At 35.0% G+C, this 22,499-nt stretch overlaps 3 protein-coding genes across 10 annotated transcripts in view; all 3 read right to left on the bottom strand.

Annotated features, from left to right (window-relative positions):
• Nucleotides 1-30: 30 nt before the first annotated feature.
• LOC114527016 lies at nucleotides 31-22,151 on the bottom strand. 2 transcript variants are annotated; one of them, XM_028548583.1, is made up of 9 exons: nucleotides 20,086-20,397; nucleotides 18,528-18,705; nucleotides 18,323-18,446; nucleotides 17,343-18,230; nucleotides 17,210-17,242; nucleotides 16,494-16,511; nucleotides 15,593-15,873; nucleotides 14,585-14,736; nucleotides 31-1,395 (listed from the first exon to the last, which is right to left on the bottom strand). In XM_028548583.1, exons 2-9 carry the CDS (start codon nucleotides 18,666-18,668, stop codon nucleotides 1,146-1,148), a joined length of 1,887 nt encoding a protein of 628 aa, XP_028404384.1. In that variant the 5' UTR covers nucleotides 18,669-18,705; nucleotides 20,086-20,397; the 3' UTR covers nucleotides 31-1,145. The 2 variants fall into 2 exon arrangements, with proteins under 2 accessions (XP_028404384.1, XP_028404385.1); XM_028548584.1 differs by lacking the exons at nucleotides 31-1,395; nucleotides 20,086-20,397 and adding an exon at nucleotides 22,084-22,151 and having other exon boundaries at nucleotides 14,103-14,736.
• LOC114527015 lies at nucleotides 2,297-11,256 on the bottom strand. 2 transcript variants are annotated; one of them, XM_028548581.1, is made up of 12 exons: nucleotides 11,092-11,256; nucleotides 7,990-8,047; nucleotides 7,713-7,746; nucleotides 7,266-7,411; nucleotides 7,024-7,134; nucleotides 6,611-6,908; nucleotides 6,011-6,081; nucleotides 5,667-5,753; nucleotides 4,702-4,873; nucleotides 3,427-4,323; nucleotides 3,027-3,059; nucleotides 2,297-2,579 (listed from the first exon to the last, which is right to left on the bottom strand). In XM_028548581.1, the coding sequence occupies exons 3-12, from the start codon at nucleotides 7,738-7,740 to the stop codon at nucleotides 2,326-2,328; spliced, it is 2,097 nt and encodes a 698-aa protein (XP_028404382.1). In that variant the 5' UTR covers nucleotides 7,741-7,746; nucleotides 7,990-8,047; nucleotides 11,092-11,256; the 3' UTR covers nucleotides 2,297-2,325. The 2 variants fall into 2 exon arrangements, with proteins under 2 accessions (XP_028404382.1, XP_028404383.1); XM_028548582.1 differs by lacking the exon at nucleotides 7,990-8,047.
• The window catches only part of LOC114527013, a 30,594-nt gene continuing 29,845 nt past the window's right edge, over nucleotides 21,751-22,499 (bottom strand). For 2 of the 6 annotated variants that reach the window (XM_028548575.1, XM_028548576.1), the window contains exon 25: nucleotides 21,751-22,153. The gene's annotated coding sequence lies outside the window, so the exon portion shown is untranslated. The remainder of the gene's footprint in view (nucleotides 22,154-22,499) is intronic. The other 4 variants (XM_028548574.1, XM_028548577.1, XM_028548578.1 and 1 more) reach the window with 2 other exon arrangements.

Here is a 22,499-nt window from a genome sequence, read left to right as displayed (position 1 = left end):
AGTTTGGAATTTGGAAATATATTTGGAAAGGAATAGTTTTTCATAGTCAGTTATTGCCAGCTATCGTGAATCAAAAGCAAAGCCAGTTCGCATAGGTAGAGTACTGAGCCCGGAAAGTTGAATACAGCATAAAACTTGGTGCGGAGTATTTTAATTCTAAACCAATCGTCCTAATAGACCTTTTCAGCTTGTATGCCAATTAACATGGTCATTAATTACAAGTCACATGGCCTGAAATGGTTAAGTTTTATTGGCTATTCCATGGTCATGCCCAACATCTAAAATGAGGTTAATTTGCATGCAAGTTGAAAAGGTCTATTTAGCACGAATGTTTTACCACTACTGTATAGTGTTTGTAACTGATTTACATATCTAGTCAAACTAATTCGTATGGGGTATATATACCGGGTGTGCATCTGACCTAATTCATGAAATTTGGTTTGGTATAAACCTCATTAATTATTTCATGAACAAGTCACAAAATTCACTAACATTGAATTGAAAATGCTGAACTATATTTACAATGAAATGGCTTGTTTAGCACCGTCCTTTGCCGCTTTGAGCAACAAAGACTATAAATAAACAAATATACTTTCCTAAAAACGTACGTTCCTAGCGCTATACAGATTGTAGAATATTCAGGCAATGAAGCCGAGAAGTTTTAAACATACGCTATGCGCCAGAAAATCCCTTGGTAATAAATATGATTTAATGCATAAATTTCGATTTGTGTTTTTTTATATTAAAAGCGTGTCGTTGTCAAATTGATGTCTATTTAACAAATATAGATAACAATGAACCGTTGTCTGTTCAGTTATAGACGGATGACGTACGAGGACACGGAGGACACTGTATCGACTGTTGAGATCATATCAAACAGTTAAAGGATAAAGTCACACAAACGATATGTGATTAAGTGGAAAACTTCTTACATACCATCATTCCATCTTTCTTTAGAGAAGGTTGATTCGATTTCGGTTTTCAACCAGAAAGTCTTGGTAATAGAAATCTTGACAAATGAAATATGAATGCACTATCGTCTGGACTTTGAACTGTTCGAAATAATTATACCTTTATTCATTATTGAGAGGCTGATGGAAGAGCATAATGGTGTGGTCCAACTCAGCTAACAGATGACTTGATAATTACAAGAATTTCCATTCTCCAGTGATAATTGGTCGAATCACGTCTAATTTCTTTATTTCTTTCAGGCATTCTACCAGCTTCTTACGGGAGAAGTCTCTCTTGCGGTTGAAAATGGATAAGATTTTCTCAGCTCGTGAACGATTGTCGCTGTAAAAAGCAACGTTGCATCTGATGTCATCTCTTTCCTCCTTGGCGATGTCCATGAGGCCAGCAAGACTGTCCCAGTCAACGGCAATTCGGCGACTTAACCTGAACATTTCACGAGGGGAGAGAGGCTGAACGTTTTCCTCCGGGGAGTTTTCGAGTCCTGTTATTAACTTTTTGATTTCTTCATTATCAGCCCCGTCGATTTGCGATGATGGAATCCGTTTCTTCCATTTAACAATCCCGGTGCGTTTATTCTGTATAAGAGATTTTTCAAAATCCAAATCAGACGTCAAGGCTAAGGTAGTTAGAATCTACGTATTTTGAAGGTAGGTATAAAGTTAGAGTCAGCAAGTTTTTGCCCAGTCGAGATAAAGCATATAAACCATTAATACTTAGTGAAACTTTCCTACCATAGATTCTGGCGGAACGAGTTTACAATCAAGCCGATCTTAGAACTTTCAAGTCTGTGTGAAATGCCACACAACTCGGCCACTACGGAACATTTCAACAAGAAAATGTTAACATTGCAATTTATAGCACTTTCTCAAAACACGTGGCCTGTCTCGAACCAAAATTATTAATAGTTACGAATTCTGACTTCGGTGACGATTTAAATCAAGTTACTGTGATGTTTAAGTTCGTCTTAATATTAATTCTTCGAGAAAGTCCTATAAATGTTTGCGTCTGTCTATTTGTAAGTAAGTTGTGGAACCCTGTTACTGGAAACTTATCTCTTTGTGGTTTTTCCAGCCATTGCGTATTTATGTTTAGTTTATTGTAACTGTTTACCATGGCAAATTATTTATCGTTCTCTCAAATTCCCACACGTGTTTCCATAAGTGTATAGAAACTCACGTAAAATGTTTTCTATTTCTTAAATATTATAGGCTAATATAATGAAAATGAATAGGGGAGGAATAGAAATCTGCTCCGAACGGCAAAAATGTGAGGTTTATGCTATAAGATCGTGGCAAAAATCACGAGTTCTCTGAGTATTAAATACCTTGTTCTCCATAGGGTGTAATTTCTTTATTAAATCATGCCTTCCCAATTCATCCACGCATTTCCCAAAAACATCCCGACCAAAGCAATCACTGTCATTGAAATGTTGAGAACTTTTTCCGCTTTGGAAGGAGAATCAGGGTACTTCATGTAGTTGGTTCTGATCTCTTCACGTTCTTCATAAGGAATATCCAAGAGCCCAGCAAGACTGTCCCAATCCATCGCAACCATACGGCTCATGCGTGTTATCTCCACCCTGGTAAGTTTTGTCCTTCGGTAGACAACTAAAAATAATTTTTCATATCAACATACAGTTTGATTGCATGTGTATGGGTTAGGATAAATTGAAATTTCAAATTAAATTTTTAGGTGTCAGTCTCCCATTAAACACCAATTTGATCTTGGCAAATCTCAAAAACAATAAACTACAGATAAAGGAAAGGTTAAAAAAATGAGTAAATTTCTTAGTTTTGATGCAATGTCGTAAACTGTAAAAAATGTAGCCTGTGTAGCCCGCAAAATTTTGTTAATTTTTGTATATGTGTTATTATTATTCATCAATGCAAAAAGGTATAAAGGTGCTATGGGTGCTAAAGATGATAGGTTTCTATGCGAAAGCAGGTGCGTCGAATTACTTAACGTATAGTTGTTATTGTACGTGCTTACGTTCAAGTGATTCGACACGGGTAATCCTGCGGGAAATGTAGCAGATATAAACTAAAAGAATGTACCTTCGGGTTCGTCGTCCGGCTTTTGAGATTGGCCTGAAATGAAATGTAAAAAATTAGGCAGACTTGTATTAAAAAAAAAGAGCACGTGTTGACGAACAATCGACACAAAAGGCATTATTCATGTCTATGAAGACTGATATAAAATCCGCAGCTATATCTTCTGGATAATGACAGAGACTGAAAATCGGTGGGATTTTAATTATTTTGTAAATATTAATTTTGTTATTTGCTTTCTTAAGCGATCACAATGCATTCTGGGATAAGTCAGAGAAATAAAATTATAATATATAACAAGCGTCTAATTTGATGGCTAAAGTAACAAAAAGATATGAGCTATAATGAAAGGTATTCTCTTTACACGATTTAAATTATAGCAGTTAAGAACAGTATTCGAAGTTACCATTTTCATTCGTATCGTCTTCATTTTCGTGTATCTTCAACTTCCACAAAAATTCAGAATTTATGTCGCAAACTTCTTCGCCTATCTTGATATTTCCACTTGCTGGACTTTCGATTGAAACGCCCTTAAAGTGATCGATCACATAACCAATCGAATCCAACTGGGGCTGGTCTATTTCGAAAACAAAGGGGCTTAACTCTATTCCAGAGAAATCCAAGTGCATTTGAAGAGATCGATCAGTTTGGACACGTTTTGCCATTCCTTTATCACTTTTAATGTAGCCCTCTTTAAGATGATCTTTCAACTGTTTAATGTCTTTCTCTTCATATTCATCCACAAATTCGCTCACCAAAACGACGGCAAAGTCTATTTTATCTATTGGTGGTAGTCTGCGGAAAAAGGCATACGCAACACAGGTAAATGAATAGTTGAGGTGACTCAAAATCCGGGATATAAGTCCGCGCATTGCTGAAAAGAAGGTATAAACAGAAAAGCCGTCAATTTTGACATTTATGACTCCGTCTGTTTTGTTCTCGTCAATTCCGTCAGCCACAAGTTCCCAAATCATCTTCTCGTAATTGTGGTTGTAAGAACCGCGTAGGAGGAACAGTTCCAAATCTGGGGCGATTCTTTTTAATCTGATCGTGAGCTCGAGATCTGCTGGTTTTAGGAATTTCAAGCCGTCTGGAAGGAATTCAAAAACACTTGGCATAGCGCTGATTAAATCTAAGTCCACAAGTGACTTGAAGTCTAAATTTTCGCTGTCATTTATCATCGTGATTTCTGTATCTTCAACCAGACATCCAGCTCCGATACGAAGTACAGCTTCGTCTAATTTCATAACACCCCCCTCGGGGGTGATATTTTTCTTTACTCGCCTTGTGCTCGTTGAAACGGCTACAGTAAGAAATGAATTAAAAAATTCTCAAATTTATCGTTGGCTGTATTAATATATCCGTCAATATGAGCTAAAGCACGTACGGTAATGAGTATTATTTAAAATCAAAAGGCATTTATATATTTTATTTATTTTTAGGCATTTAATTTACGTATCTCTGAACATAAATTCTGTTCCATATTAATTTAAAAGGCGTATAGCGAACTAAAAGAGTGTCAAATATTCTGAACGTTCTTGATATGTAGGAAATAATATTATATGGATTGAAAATTCAAAAAAGCGTTTGTTTACATGACGGATTGTATCCCAACTTGGAAGTCAACAATATTAAAAATGTCGTCAGAAATGAAGTGGATTATCAAATAGAGTAAACTTACTTCGACTGCGCCTGCGGTGTTTCTTCGGCTTGAATTCTGATTTATGATCATCTGCGGATTCATCTTCCTCAACAAGCATGCCATAACTGGTGGGTTTATGTAAATTTTTCTTTTCGGGAAATATCAATTTTCCTTTATTGGAAATTGGTGATTCACATTGTTCCGAGAAATCCTAAAAAACAATTTATCTTGTATAATTTACAATTGATGTTGAAATTAGAGTTGGAAATTACGTAGCTAGCCGAGTCTTTGGGTGTCATGTAATTTAGGCCAACTTTCATTATTAAATTTCCAACTTTTCCACTCCCTCTAGTGACATAATTGCATCTAAATGGCATTAGTTTGGGAAGTTTGTTGACATTGGGCGAAGGTTTGATTGATTGATTGATGGACTTTATTTAAACAGGGTAACACATAACAGTTAGCAGAGATACTGACAAACCTGTGGCCCTAGGTTGACAGACCTGTGGCCCTAGGCCATTTATGAGTGGTTAGATCTTGAAAGCAGCCCAACCACGACTATAATTATATAACCCTAAATGTTCTGAAATGATACCATTATGTTTAGAATATTTAGCAATTTTAGTCACAATTATTTGTTCAATCTTTTGGTGGAATGACAGGCCATTTTAAGTAAATTTTAAACTTCGTTAATTTTTGGGAGGTGCCAAATCCTCCCACATCTCGTGGTCGCCACACACGCCCCTCAGTCACGCTATGCTCATGTCTTAGTGTCCCTTGACTCAGTAAAAACACTCAATTTGTGAAGAATTGAGTAGTTAATAAAATATATGTGAATGAATTGATAGTTGATAGTTTAAGATTTGCATGATTTATAATATAGGACTAAATTGCTAGGAAACTTGACTGATGGATAAATATTCACAGGTGTTGTATTCGAAGGCTGAATGTTTTGTATTCGATATGCCACCGTTTATCATTGTTAATTTGTTATTCAAACTCACAGTTTCATCAAGTTCACTTAGTACGCAACTACTTCTTTTAGAACTAGTATTCGTTTGATAACCAGAATCCATCGAAGTAGGTCTTGACTAATGTAAAAAATAATAATTAGATATTTTCATCATGTAAATTCTAATTAAAAAAATTAAAGCCAGATTTTCATATTCGGGATTTCACCAGGGTCAATACACACAAGAAGATTTTTTGCCATAATACGCAACATATATATCATCCTACATTCTATCAGCCGTCGAACTTTTCATGAATTTAATGTTAATGGGTAAAGTGTTCGTTTCAGTTCATTTGCGACGTCTGAAATGGGCGAAAGTTTTATATTAAAACTTACATATTCATTACTTCCCCCAGCGCCATAATATCGATATGCAAATATGCGTTTAGCACCTTTGAGAGACAAGTCTTCAGAATCACATATAGAATGAAAAAGGAAAGCAATCAGATAAAAAACCCAGCACGATATTCAATTTTTAAAGAAATCATGGGTTTCAAATTCGTCTAGTTTTTCAGTTTTCACACCCACTTAAATAGATCTTGAAAAAGAGCAAGTATGACACCGTGAAAATTGGTAAGCCGCAATTCTTTATTAATATAGTCTTCAAATTTTGTGAACAAAGACTTATAAATGGTCAACAAAATATAACTTGCACAGAGGATTTGAAGCTTGCACTTGGCAAAAACGAATCGTCTGAGTTCATAACCTTGGGTATACTTTAAGCCTCAAGATGGCCATTTCTCAATTGTCTGATGATTTTCTTTTAACTTTTCCAATAGTTTGCCCTCTTTGATAATAATACAAACATGCAAAATGCACAATTGTGATTAGATTTTTAGATTGAAACTTAAACCTTAATTTTTGCGGTGTTGGCAAGTATGTTTGTGCAAAACAAGCTATGTCGAGTCTATTTCCGGAATAATACATTATTTTTACCTCGACGTTTGGTATCCTTCAAAATGGGCAACGAACTAGATTTCTCTTTATCAGCTTCACTGACATAAGTATATTCTCTTTGGACATGTTCTAATTTAGGACCAGGTTGATCCGAACGTTTCACTTCAGTAACTAATGAATCGACATTGCTCGGTACTCCTTCTTTTGACTCGATAGGAGCAGTATGATGAAGGATTTTACCGGGCAAGGACAAAGTTTTCCTGGAGGGCTCTGGAAAAATTTCTCCGGAACTCATCTCAGGTAGTGCATCGGTAATATCAAGTTTTACATCGTCTCCCTGAAATTCCAGGTAATTTTGGTGGTGTTCATGGATTAATAAGTTTTGTACATGCAAAATATTTGTGCAAAATATTTCTACCTGTCAGCAAGTACAAAGAATCATCTTCATTTACCTGGATGTCCGTATTTGTGCTAACGCCAATGTCTGAAGAAGAATTGGTTTCGCCAATGCTAGTAGTGCTAATACTAGTACCAAGATTTAAAGACGATTTAACGTAATGCACCTAAATAGAAAGTTAATTGTGACCTAAAATCGCCGAATATCTTCACTGTAAGAAACATGCAGTCTGGCATTATTTTCAACGGTATACATAAGTTTCTCCCCATGGATAAGAAAACCAATGATCTGACTTACTGTCATATCTCGCTTTCTAAATTGCCTTTTGCATTTGCGTCTTAGGAATAAACATATAAGAATCCCCAAAATAAAAAGAATAATAGCACCAACAACAGTTGTAGTGATCAAAACCATTTCATTAGAGCCATCACCTTCCGTTGTCCCTGCGAAAAGAAGCAAGATCGAGAAGGGGTAAGGGTATGTTGATCGCAAGACAAACGAGCACACTGCTGGGTAACAGGGGGTTCAATTTAAGATGACACAGCGAACAATGAGGTTGACGACTATAGAGTTGAATACTTTGTTTACAAAATCTCCTTCGACTGTCTAAGAGAAACAACATCTAAATATCTAAAACTCCATATTGTGAATTTGCTCATTGACTGAATGACCCCTGCCAATTTCTTGGACCAATCTACTTTTGAGTCATGCAGAGTACAGACAAATTTATAGTTATTCATTTACCTGGTGTTGTCTTTGGGAATCCCGCCATATATAGCTAAGAAGTTAAGAAAGGAGGTTATCAGTCACTGTCACTAAATGGAAACAAGAACCCGTACAAACGACAAGAGACAAGCAACAAAACAAATCATGCAAACAGTAAACGACCCAATCAATAATACAAACAACAGAAACTGACGACCACTTTGACAAGAAGAAGAACCAGATACAACCATAAATTAGCAGCAACTACAATAGCAACAACAACAACAACAACAACATTTAGCTAAAAAGTTTGCACCTGCAATTAAAGGTAATGGTCTTTAGATGTTAATAGCCACTAGCACTTTATTTTGTGCCTGGAAAATAAATTAAAGAGGTAGTTAAACTCTAATACATCAGGATCAATCAGGTTAAACCCTTATAAATCAGGATCAATAAGATTAAACTCTCATAAATAAGGATCAATAAGATTAAACTCTCATAAATAAAGATCAATAAGATTAGACTCTCATAAATAAGGATCAATAAGATTAAACTCTCATAAATAAAGATCAATAAGATTAAACTCTCATAAATAAAGATCAATAAGATTAGACTCTCATAAATAAGGATCAATAAGATTAAACTCTCATAAATAAAGATCAATAAGATTAAACTCTCATAAACAAGGATCATATCACATATCCGGGTTGTATTTTCTGTCAATGAACAATGTCGCGGTATATTATTGAACTTTAAATTAGTTATCATTCTAAACATGCCAGAGTTAACGAACAAAAGTTAAAGGAACTTAATCATCGTAGGTCATTTAAACCTGGAATGAATATTAATTTACTGCGACCATTTGAGTTTTAATATTCTTGTAAGTTTGCATGGTGACATCAATAAATATTGCACTGTTGAAAGCCCGGGTTAACGGACCGAAAGCTTTGCTGTACTAAATACTACGTAGTGTACCTACGAGTTAATTTGCTTAACTTCAGTTTTTCTTTTAAAATCTACCTCTGTCGTTTTTATATCTAACATGCATGGTGGCACTGATTGAATCTGAGTCCAAGTAGCCTATTTTTCGCAAGTCGCCAATATTAAAGTATTGTTTGATTATTGACACCAGAATATATACAAAAATCTTTGGATAATTAAAAATTGATTTAAACGATGGTAAGTGCTAGATATTATAAGACAAAGGACTCTTTAACTAAGTACTTAGATGTACGTCTGCATTCTAAAAGCACACTCAAACTCATTGAGTGGGAGACCCCCAACAGTGTTGTTACGATTCTATATGAGGATTTCCTCTTTTTATTATTACTGTGAGTTATATAGAGACCTCTAAATGCATATTATTATTACCCTCTTTACTAGGGTCAATTATACATATTTTACAAAGAAACATATAAAATATTCAATCAAACTACACTCATAAAATATAGACCCTAAAAAGGAAAGGTATAAACGGAACTCGAAGAAATATGCAAGATACTTTCCCAAACTTTACTAAAACATTATACTATTTTATTTAACATTACACACAACACTACACACACCCAGTACAATACAATTTAAGTCCTATGACACGAGTAGTCACGAACCAAGGACCACGTACATGACAAGTCAACATCATAAAGAGAATCAGCAATACTAAAGTACCTACGTTTAACTAAACATTTAAAAGAACTAGGACTAGACACAGTGTCTAAACATATATATCTTGACGTACAGTGTTTGACTTTGTAGAATGTACTTTTAGGCGTTACATAGTCTCTTTGATTTTAAGCAATTTTTTTGAACAATATATTCGAGTGGATAATTGCTGCAAAAAACTTCAAAGAGTTTCAATCACTTTCCTTGTTTTAATTCAAAGCTTGAATTTTTTGTGATGTCCTTATTCTTCGAAATTCTCTTGATGATTTTCATACTTAAATTCAGTAAACAGCGCTGTCATGTGGGCGGATAATGAGATGGAAAGATTAGAATTCCTTTGACCACGGGAGTTACGATTTCGTTAGAATCGAAAGTTAAATTGTTTGAAGGATTATGACTTAAAATACTCAAAATCTTTGTGTAAACATTAATAAGGCACTTAGTCAATCAAATATTCCTATATTTCCTTGTATAGCTTCAATCCCCGCTACCATCACATTCTCATACTAAAAAAGCCGGAAATACTCGTAATTCTCGAGTATTTGACGAAACCGAGCAGGAAATGTACCCAAAATATCCGTAGAAAGTTTAGCCGGCCTTCAAAGAATTGTGACTTAATAATTATACTCTTAATCTTTGTGCACACATTTATCAGGGCACTCAGACAATGTATAGAGCTATGTGGCAAATATTTATCTCAACCAGATAATGATACTTGCATGTGACTCGTTTAAGACTATATATCTCATATAAATACATTGTTCGCCTCTTACAAGCATAATCAAATTCCAACAGAAATTTCGCGAATGCTGAGATGCATAGCTATATGCTTTTTTAAGTCGAATCAACTTTACTTGTAAAAATACGTGCACATTAATTACTTCACTTCAGTGTTTTAGAAAAGATACTCTGCAATAACCCACAGTAAAGAAGCTACATAGTAAAATTAGTTAGATATAGCTATACTAATTTTATAGTTATATCGTTCACGAGAAGAATCCTTTAGGTCTTACACGATATTCCGACCTATACTAAATAGAGCCATCGTAGAGGGGAAGAAACTTCAAATGACAAATGCCGGTAGATCGAAAGGTTTACAGATTTTGTTTTTTTAACGCCGATATTGAGATTTCAGATAGCTAAGTGGCATGTGCTTAGCGGTAAAAGATTGTAAAAGTACTGTTTAGTACTGAAAGTACTAAAATTTTATTTCTTCTATTCATGAGATATAATTACAAATAGCTATATAGAAAACTAAGACCTTTGGTAAACGAATTCCTAACAGGGTTAAAGACATTACGTAACCAAAATTGTACTGATCGAAAAAGTCTCCTAACACATACAAATGGATTAGCAAAAATTAAATTTCTCGAAATACATCACTTATTTAGGCTATGTATACGTATAAAAAGACTCAATTTCAAAGCCAGAGTGTTAGCTTTAGAGAATAGATAAAAAATATTGAGCAATATTTTAGTTTATGTTTACGTAGCTACTTCCTTTGCATATGGTAATGCCACTTGGGAAATATGTATTATTTGAGGCTACATCATAGGGAAATACTAGCTAATAGGGAAAATTTTTGAAATACGTGTTATGATCACTGATTATATAGCTACCTGGAGCAATTTAATGCATGGTTGTGAAATGTAGATTCCCAGTTTAATAATGATTAAAGATCACGACTGCCTGGGTTGAAGCTCTCTAAATGTAAACATGCACAGAGCTTTTTGATAAGATAAAAGCATCAACATACCGGCTGTATCCAATAGGCGGGAAACGCCAGATCAACCAGGATCTTGTGATATTGTGTAACAAGGTCACACTGGGGCAATGTCAAGCGGACCAATATCAAAAGTGACGAGGTTTCAAACTCATAACGAATTTTGCCTACAACAACTTCCTCATTCCATCAACATACGAGTTCCCCTATAATTATAAATAAAGTACGTATTTTCTGACGTAATAGCCAAGAATAAATGGTCTATTGAGGACACCAAACGCAAAATGTGATGTAAATTCAGACACAGCAAATAACTGTACAGAATAATAATAATTGTACATAAACACGGCATATAATACCTCGTTCATTGTTCATCGTTCGTTAAATAATGCTAAGAAATTTATAATTTAATTGAATTAAAAATTTGTATAAAAAATCTTTGTCTTGAATTATATTGGAAATTGCATCATTCTATATAGCTAAAATTTACAACCCAATATTTTCTCATCGGTGAAAATGACTCGTTCACGACAATTGTGATTAAATGGGAACCAGACTTTGAGTTCCAAATTTCTTCTAAAGAAAATGCTGTAATTATTACACCGCGATAGAGACAATGTTGATAGACATGTCGATTGTGCAGATCGTTCTAAATCATGCGGCTATCTATATATTAATAGCTAATATAGAACTTATGCATAGCGACCGGTTCTGATCGAACAAGCAAGACAATAACCACATGTGCTATTTCAAAACACTACAATGGTGTAGTGAAAAATGGTGCATGGTAAATGGTGAAAATAGCAAATGGATGGCAACACAAAATCCATGGCTGCTAGCTCTTTGTTCTAGTTTTTAATTTCATAGACCGTGGGAATTAGAGAAAATAGCTACTAAAATACGAAAATCTTGCTGTGGAAACACACGGGTGGCCGGGGAGGGTAAGCTAGTATAATCTGTTTCAGCTTGTTTATAATAAAAGTGTAATTAAATCATAACAAAAGGTTGAGTGGGAAGAGGTTCCACATGAGGGATCCAAGTCTAAACATTTTTAACGGGCTCAGTTTGGCCTCGTTTCTACGATGCTTCAATGTGTCTATTGAAAATTCTCAGGAATAGGTTGAGTAGTTGCGTTCTGTTGCACGAAAGGATTGTGAAATATGGCCTGTGGTAAAATTGCACGCAGCCAATATGCATGACATTCATGCAAATTGGTAATCCAAGGGGATTCCCCTGTCTGATGCTTATCATTTGCATATATATCACCCAGAGCATATTTAATTCCAAAGGGAACAAGACTATGTTTTGGATTTATCTCTGACTCCCTTTAGCCAACTTTTGTCGAATTACATCAGCTATATGCAGCGTGTTTGCATATTAGGCATTATATCATATTAGCATTGAATTCATGCACGTTGCTTATGACTCAAAGCTCATGTAATTCACGCGCAAAATTAAATTCCTAATAGGTATAACGGTACATACAACACAAAATCCCAAAATATAAGCAATAATTTGTGTGTAAATTTACTGTGACGAGAAAGGATTGATAGCAAAAGGCATTTTTGATGTTATGCAATAATCCAGCTTTTTTTTAAGATTTTATAAATATCTTTACAAAGTCTTGGACATGGTATGTTTATTAAGGCTAGCGCTGGTTTTCATATGACATGATTCGTCATAATTTGACATTTGTCGTAATTCACATGACGTAATTTGTTGTAACTCGGTTTTCATATGTCGTATTTCGCATAGCAACGAAATACAACGAGTTACCACATGTAAATTACGATGAATTTTGAGAAATTTTGAAAAAAAGCCTATATGCATGCTATCACCACGTGTATACAAACAATTGTTAATGTCATATCTGCTAACCGCTCAATGAAACACGAGGCAAACTAACGGCCATAAAACCTCTAAATTTTCTTTTAAAGACGTCCCTAATACCTATTATGAATTGTAGAATATTCAGTCAATATTGAATACAAAAGTTTTAGAAAGGCTTACCGGTAAATTAAAGCTTGTTGTTTACTGCATGGTACAAACGCTGCCAGAAAATTCCTTTTCGTAGCGTAGAAATGCATTTTGCAGTAAGTCACGTATATCCTAATGGATTGTTCGACAAATTGATGCTTTAAATTCAGACTGGCGGCTAGTTTTCGGCTAAAACTAGATGAACTAAACAGCATTTTGACCGCACGAGGAAAGACAAAGCCCGTCGACTTCGCCCAAACAAGCACTTTCCTCTGTATGTAGGTACCCTTTCTTTTATCCAACAAGTCCCAAAGGGAATTGTTGTATTGGCAAATTACGCAAACTCGGGTAATTTCTTTTCAAAATTAAATGCAGTTTTCAATCGAATTGTTTGTACTGTTAGTAAACCTTACTTTTGTGAAAGATAAATCTAAAAGTATTATAATATAAGTGCGATATAACGAGAAATTTTATTAGCTAACGCGCGTGAATTGTGAGGCCATAATGCTCGCTTGTAATTTTTGAAATTCTCCCGCCTCTTGTTCAGAAGTAATTAAAGCCCAAAATTTCACAAAACAAGTTAAAAATTTTGACATAAAACACTAAAATGCAATAGTCTGGTACTGAAAACCAAAGCGCTTATGACGGCAAAGAAAGGTTTGCAAAAATTTCAGAAAGAGTTTGAGAATTAATTACTGTCAAACATATAGAGAGAATTTCATTATTGATCTAATAATCAAATTTTGTCTTTGCCGGACCTGTATACACAAACTAGACAGAATTTCCTTGGCTGACTTGACATTTGGGTTGGAGTTGAACCTAAAATAATTATTTACCGTTCAGCCTAAGTCGAAGTTTTATATTTTATATAGTCTGCGAGATTTTTATTATTGCAACAGTTTCGAAGCTATACTAGTGACACTATCCATATTTATTCGCATCAAATGTGATATAACAACTGCCTAAAGAGTTAGTATAATTCTCCTGACGAAGGCCCTCAGGTCGAAACGTCGAGAAGTGTTTTGTCTATTTAGACAGTTGTTATATATATACCACATTTGATGCTAAGTTGTTTGAAGACGCTGCCACGCTGCTCCTTGGTTATATTGGTTGGAACTTATCCATTTTTATTAGTTTTATAGTTACATTGTTATTAACCTGAGATATATTTGTGGATATTATGGAACTCATGGAGCTGAATTTGAAACTCGACGAGATATCACCACTTAGACAAACTCCATTACGTCTATAAGGAAGGAAGGAAGGTCAGATGACTTGACTTTGTAGATGACTTTAACATTACAAGTTTTTCCATTTTCCAGTGAGAATTGGTCGAATCACGTCCAACTTTTTGATCTCTTTCAAGCCTTCTACCAGTTTCTTGCGCGAGAATTCCTTCTTGTGGTTGAAAATAGATAAGATTTTCTCAGCTCGTGAACGATGGTCGCTGTAAATGGCACAGTTGTATCTGATGTCATCTCTTTCTTCCTTGGCGATGTCCATGAGGCCAGCAAGACTGTCCCAGTCAACGGCAATTCGGCGACTTAACCTGGACATTTCACGAGGGGAGAGCCGCTCAGCGTCTTTTTCCGGGAATTTTTCGAGTTGTGTTATTAACTTTTTAATTTCTTCATTATCAGCCTCTTTGATTTGCGATGACGGAATTGGTTTCTTCCATCTAACAATCCCGGTGCGTTTTTTCTGTATAAAAGATTTTCCAAAATCCAAATCAGACGTCAAGGTTAAGGTAGTTAGAATCTACGTAATCAACACTTTCTCACAAAGTTTCTTTCATATACCATAGACTCTGGCGGAACGAGTTTACAATCAAGATTATCCTAGAACTTTCAAGTCGGTGTGAAATGTCACACAACTCGGCCGCTACGGAACATCTCAACAAGAAAATGTTATAACATTGCAATTTATAACACTTTCTCAATACATATGACCTGTCGCGTGTTTCTTCTCGAACAAAAATTATTCAATTTAACAGTTAAGAATTCTGACGTCGGTTACGATTTAAATAAAGTTACTGTGATGTTTAAGTTCTTCTTAATATTGATTCTTCATGTATCGAGAACTGGTCCTATAAATTTGTTAAATTACTTTAATATGTGTGTATGTTTGTGTCTGTCTATTTGTAAGTAAGTTGTGGAGCCCCGTTACTGGAGACTTATCTCTGTGTGGTGATTCCAGCCATTGCGTATATTTATGTGTAGTTCATTGTAACTCTTTACCATGGCAAATTTATAAGTCAAAAATTGAATTAAAATTGCTAACGGGTGGAGTAATGAAAGAGGCAAACCCCGCCTGTATATAGAAGACTCTCTATAGAAGAGCTAGGAATTAATATTACGGAACACATGTTTTCGCGATCGAATCAACAGACTAGAATTATCAGCAAGATTAAATGTACAACAACTAAGTATATTATAGGCTAAGAACTTTAATGAAATGAATAAAGGAGAAATAGAAATCTGTTCCGAATATATGGCGGAAATGTGAGGTTCATGCTAAAATCGTGGTAAAAATCACGAGTTCTCTGAGCATTAAATACCTTCTCCATAGGTTGTAATTTCTTTATTAAGTCATGCCGCCCCAATTCGTCCGCGCACTTCCCAAAAACATCTCGACAAAAGCAATCGCTGTCATTGAAGAGATTAAGAACTTCTTCCGCTTTGGAAGGAGAATCAGGGTATTTCGCGAAGTTTGTTCTGATCTCTTCACGTTCTTCATAAGGAATATCCATGAGGCCGGCAAGACTGTCCCAATCCATCGCCACCATGCGACTCACCCTCGTTATTTCCACTCCTGTGAGTTTCGTGTCCCGGCGTATGACTAGAAATGGAAGAGCGGGATATATTTCGAGCCAACGAATAATGTGGAGTTTATGATATCATCTCCATTAATCAATCAATCATGAGGGTGAACACATGTTATTACATCGGTTTGGCTATATGCATCACTATGAAATGATATCTGGGTTCACATAGAATTATAACACACTTATGAAGTATCATGCATTACATGCACTAATAATAACAACAGTACAAAAAGTGTTTCATCGGTTAATGTCCTTGCATGTAGGATAAAGCAATACTGCACAGAAGTTTTACTTCTTTTAATGTCGTTTTTGTACAAATAGAGCAATGTTTTTCAATCACGTAATTTAATGGTTTAAGTTGATCGGCAAGTGAAAACAAAAAATGGAATGGGGTAGGGGTTTGTTTTTTCAGGTGTGGAGAATATCCAAGTTTAAAAATATTATGCTGGGGGATAACAATATCTACAATAACAAAAGCGAATTTCTCCCAATTTGACGGTTAACTTTTTATTATTAAAAACAAATCTTTCCTAGTTTCGAAATACAGTTCATATTGTAATGTATTCGCAAAAAAATATTGCAAGAAATTTACCGATGAATGTTACAAATGAATGCATAAAAATCAAAAACATACCTTTTGGTTCTGATTCGGCTGCAAAAAATTGTGAAACAATAATTACAATGGAAGGAATTCAACAGGACCAATATAGACTAACCTTTATGAAATCACAAAAATCTCTTTCCCCATAATTATACAGTTACAGTTACAGAACAACGATGTGAAAGAAATGTTCTTGAATTATTATAACGAAAAAATTGGTCAATATAGTTCCACCAGATCTTTCAATGAATAAGAAATATTTTAATCCAGGTTTATGTGCTTTTTAGTAAAAGACTGTAAAAACAACTGAAAATTATTGCTTTACCTTGTTTTTAGTTGTTTTGGACCTTTGGCCAAATAGAGGTCCAATGAATGAATAACAAATTTTATTTAGGTAAGCAATTTTAAAGGCGACATTAGCGTCAATCGAATATCACTTGAGGTGGCCCATATTCATATATTCTGCTAGGCCTAATATATCTTTTGAAAACAATTCACTTTCAAAAGAAATCAGCTTGGCATAACAGAATGTACGATTATATTAATATCGTCCCCTCAATTAACATTCGTTTGACGCCCAAGAAATATACGAATACGAACACCATTTTAAATCGCGTTTAGCAAAATTAAAGAATGAATAATTTAAAAAGAATATAGATTCAATATTTTCGGCCGGAACATTTTAGATACACGACGTTGAAATACATGCACAAAACGGTGAGGTATGTATATATTTGAGTTAAAAATACCTGGTGGAACCAGATTTCTTGGTATTTGTCTGTCTAAAATAAATAATCGCAAATTAGATTATCCTGGATTAAAAAAGGCATAAAAACACATTAAAATCATGTACTGTAATAAAGCAAGATTGTTTCAAATTACCAGTTGATTTATCTTCTTTGGCATCCTGTTCAACAATATTTAGCACCCACGGAAGTTCACTTTCACCCGTTGAATTTTCCTCGGAAAGCACTTCACTTATAGTAACTGTTCCTTTTGCTGGAAATTTAATTGGAACCCCTTTAAAACGGTCGAGCACATAACCGATGGAGTCTAATTGTGGTTGGTCGATATGGAATAGTAAAGGCTCGTCTTTTTGTCCCGGGAAATTCAAGCACATTTGAAGATCACTGTTAATTTGTATACGTTTCGCCGCTCCTCTATCACTTAGGACGTAACCAACTTTTTTAAGATCGTTCAATTGTTTAATGTCTGTATCTTTTTCAACAAATTCACTCACAAATACGACTATAATGTCTATTTTATTTGAAAGTTGTCTTCGATACAAGGCGTATGCAAAGCAAGTGAATGATTTACGGAAGTGACTAAAAATTCTAGCCAATCTTCCGCGCTTTGCCAAAATATAGCAATAGAGGGAAAACCCTTCTATTTTTACATTAACAACTCCTTTTTCCGTATACTCTTGAATCATATCACTAGACACCAGTTCCCAAACAGTCTGTTGGTTATCGCAAATAGAACCACGCAGGATGAATAGCTCATTACCGGGCACGGGGCTTTCATGTTTGAACTGTAGATCAGCTGGTTTCAAGAATTTCAAGTCATTGGGGAGAAATTCAACAACATTCGAAGCCCTTTGAATTAAATCTAAGTCAAACAGTGACTTGAGATCATTGTGTCCGTCGTCTATTCGCGATGTAATTTCGGTATCTTCGGCCAAACAACCGGCATCGATTTGAAGAATGACGTCGGTCAGCTTTATGACACCTCCATCAGTGGTGATCAGATTTGTTGCAACATCTGCTTGCGCTGAAGACATAGAACAGAAAAGGTTCGTCCATTTATTTAAGATGCTGAATGAAAATTAGGCAAAATATTTTGTATAAAAGACTATTATTTACGTTGATTGCAAGATTGCTTTAAGTTACGCTTTGTTTCGTCCCCAGTTTCTTTAGCGACATCTTTATAGCAAAGTGCTGGGGCAGGTTGATACGAGCATTCTGGCGAAACATTTTTGTCGTCTTCCTGCAAAACGCATTTGACACATTACGTGTTGCCTGCATCATAAATGGTTTTAATTAGTTTTAAAATAAGCAATATTTATACCAAGCCGTTCTTCGAAGAGAATCCCTTGCGTTCAGTGTCTAGGCTATCAGTGTCAGGATGAGGATTGATTTCATCAATGTCAGTGATGTTGTCACAACCAAGCTTTGCCGAGGAAATGGTAGACTTTGTGTTCACGAACATGATCAATCACTTCCTGCTATAGCGGCGCCATTGCATGCTGTAACAAAGTATAGCTCTTTGCATTCACAAACAGGGAAAACTACCCATAGGTAAAGATATCATGGTTCACCGTAAATTATATATAAGATATTTAATTCTCGATGTATTTCTATGGATGTTTATACTGCTGTTTGCAAGCTACTATGAGACGTGCTACATTTTCATGTTTGTTTACGTATCAAAAAAATTCGGGTGTGACCGGAAATCGTCAACGTTTCTAAATAGACCAATCAACGTTTTGGCAAGGCTTTGCGAAACGTTGTTTGTTTCAACGTCAAACGTTGATTGGTCTATTAGAAACGTCAACTTCTTCAAACCGAAAGTAAGGACGTTTCCACGATTAAGGGTCATTCAGACAGTATATATACTGGATGTGATTGAATGTTTTCATCTATTTATTTATCGATCAAAGAACTCGTAGCGCGAGGAGACGAAGGGTTAAATAATTCTAGGCCTATCTTTAAGTCGAATTGTCTTTAGAGTAAGTTTTCTGTTGTGAGCCAATGAAATATCCAACTTACAATACATAGAAACAATAATTCCTCATTCTTCGTGCATGTGTTCAGATTTTAGGGTTAATATTTTCAATTGACAGCTTTCAAAAATAATCTGTAGCCATATATAAGATAATATTTAGTGAATCCACACTATTAATTCACGAAAATTAAAATTCACGAATTCACGAAAATTAAGACGAAGCTAGCTATATACTAAGTTTAACTAGTATAGAAATTATTAAGTAAAATTCTATTGAATAAATTTCCAATAATGCATGGGAAAACAAAGTTGACGTTTTAAAACTAAAGATTGTTGTCTTCTTTAAATTTTATAGGTAATTTATATTCCAGATCTGCGAGCACATACATAAGATACTGTGACATTGGATGATGTTCGAAACCATTTGGAAGCAATATTAACTAAGTATGAACTATGACTGGACTTACAGACTGGCTGTAGAATGATAGAATCGGCCCAAGACGCCCAAACGTCGGCAAGCGAAGCGAAAGATTAAATTTCAGGCTTGCAATTCATGGATATATTAAGCAGTATATAAGTACCGAAACGAAAGATTAAATTTCTGGCTTGAAATAGATATATTAAGCGGTATATTAAGTATACTAGTGCAGTTTGCTTCCTCGTAATGCGCTGTCTTTATGCTCCCGTATATATAAATTTTTGAGATATAGGATTTGTCGCAATGAATATTGTGGGGGTCTGATTAAGTTAAGCACATTTATTTCTATAGGATAAGTCATAAGTCTGGGATTTAATCCCAGCTTAATATGATAAAATCTTAAATAGACACCGGCAATGTTCTTGGGCTGTATATTTGCATGCATGCATGCAGCATTTTATTAAGAAAATACGTATAACATACCCGTATCCAATTGGCCGGAGGTTCCAAGTAATCCAAATATTTTTTATCGGGGTATCGCAAGCTGAGAAGTCCAATACCAGCAAGGCAAGTCCAAGACCAAACCAAGACTGTGCATTATCGAAGTTCGCAACAAATACTTAGCCTTTGTATATAGCTTCCTCATACCTCATTAATGATATATAACTTCCCGTGTATATAACGTAAACATATATAAATAATGTGACGTAATGACTATGGGCAATGGTTCTTCATTGCTGAGTCGAGAAATATGAAATCATGAACAGTCTATACTTTGCATATATTTTGCCTCAACTACAGCAGCTAGGATGAACAACCAATTAATCGTCTTCAAAAGCAAGTGTGGCTTATGTGAAGATGAGAAGAGAAAAGTATTAAATGTATGCATGCATAATGCATTACTGCGACAACTTTTATCAGGTCATCTATTGGACAGTTGTTTTTGCATGTCTGGGCAGGTCTGAACTATCTCTCGTCTCCGTTAAAGAATATTGCCTGTCTGTCCTATATATAGCGTATATTTTTCCTAATTTTCATCGGTGTGGTGCTAAACAGAATAATCGATAGCTTCCATTCGTTTTTGTCGTAGTCGTGGATTGTTCAGATTTTCTAACAAGTAAATTGAGAAAATTTTTATACATAATACTTTATAGCGGACCGAAAATTTCCAAACTGTCTACCAAAAATGTTTGCATAATTTAATTAAACCAAACATAAAGCATGTATCAATGAGCCAATAAATTATAGACGATACGATACGATATACAGGGTGTCCCAAAAAAAAGTCCCTGCTATTGAAATGAAGCTTTTGTTGGAATTTGAATGCATGATCAACGCAGTAGTGTGTAAATAGCATATTTATTAGGTTGAGGCATTCAAATAAAGCGTCTTGCTTTCAATTGGGTTTATCATAATATTAAGGCAATCAGATTCGAACAAAGGCTTGATTTCAATAGAGGGGACATTTTTTTGGGACACCCTGTATAACATCGAGTTTGAGGCAAACAACAAACATCTTAGATATACATCAAATATATCTATAAATTGTATTGGTGTCAAGCGGCGGCTAAGAAGTAAAACAACTTTCATGTAAACTTTCCTCGTTTCTGCACGATTTATAGGAAGTCGCAAGCCGGTTTGTATAAATGATAAAAAAATAATACAGCTATACATGTAGTTTCTTTAATAGAGAAGACTCTTTAATAATAGAAACGTGAGGAAGTCTAACAAACGCGAGGTTCAAAATAGCGATTGAAAGAAAAATAGAGCCATTTACTGCAACATTCCTAAGAATTTTATAGCAATCAAGCATGCAGTGGAAATTCACGGGTGGTCATTTTATATATGATGGGTGGCACTTAATGGGGTGCTAATTTGAACGTTCGGAATACTTTGTTAATTGCCGTTGGAACATGTCTCAGCTTGCTTAAAGCACTTGAAGCAGAGTATCAATTAGAGAATAGGGGAATCCCCAATGCCTGCCAAGGTCGTGGATGCATGATTATATGCACACATTTGCATAGGAGTTCGAGATCCCTATTGCATGAACCGTTTTTGCACATGCATGAGACTCATAGTTTTGGAACTCACTCGCGAAATTAAAATAGATTATTAGTATTTATTTTCAAGTCTATATAATTATATCGGTGAACAATTAGGATTAAAAAAGCTATATAATTTATAAAGTTTTGAAGTGCTCTCATATAGCTAGCAAATGTAATAATCCGTCAAATCACGATCCAATTCACTACAAATGGATGTTTTATAGTCCGTTGACTGAGTTTCAATGTCCATTGGCAGCTGAACGAACTATAAAGTCACACTGCTTCATCAATATCAATAACTATAATATTATTTCAAATATCAGGTGCGAATTGGTTCGGACAAAATTGAATATTAACGGACCTTTTCAGGTATCAGGATAAGAACTACGCTATGATTATTATCTATATGATATCTATGACCTATCTATTACGTTACCGTAAAAAAAAACTGTCCAACCCAAACAGTATTATAGGAAATTTATACAGCCGATTGTGCATACAAGCACCTATAAAAAGAAGCAGATCAATGATTAGACTACTGCCATTGCTATGATATAAGAACATATTTAGCCTGGCGTATTTCATTTTCATCACTGGCAAAAAGGAGCAAAGAACTCCGTTTTCGCCAACGAAATAGATTTATCATCTCATTATCCACTGTTGAATTGCATTCGACGAAACAAAAACTATGCGACGTATTAAGGGTGTAATTAAGGCTGTGTAAATGTATGGTAAAAATTGCGGCACAAATCAATGTACTGTTTATTTATTCGTGTATACAGAAATTAAAATAAAATAAAATAGATCCCATTCATAAAACAACGTAATAAGAAAAATCGACTGCAGGCCAGC

This window comes from Dendronephthya gigantea, unplaced genomic scaffold (assembly GCF_004324835.1).
Source record: "Dendronephthya gigantea isolate DGI-Jeju-01 unplaced genomic scaffold, DenGig_1.0 000042F, whole genome shotgun sequence".
In the NCBI taxonomy this organism is placed as follows: domain Eukaryota; kingdom Metazoa; phylum Cnidaria; class Anthozoa; order Malacalcyonacea; family Nephtheidae; genus Dendronephthya; species Dendronephthya gigantea.
The sequence above is the reverse complement of the archived record's forward strand: the minus strand, read 5'-3'. Positions and strand labels throughout refer to the sequence as shown.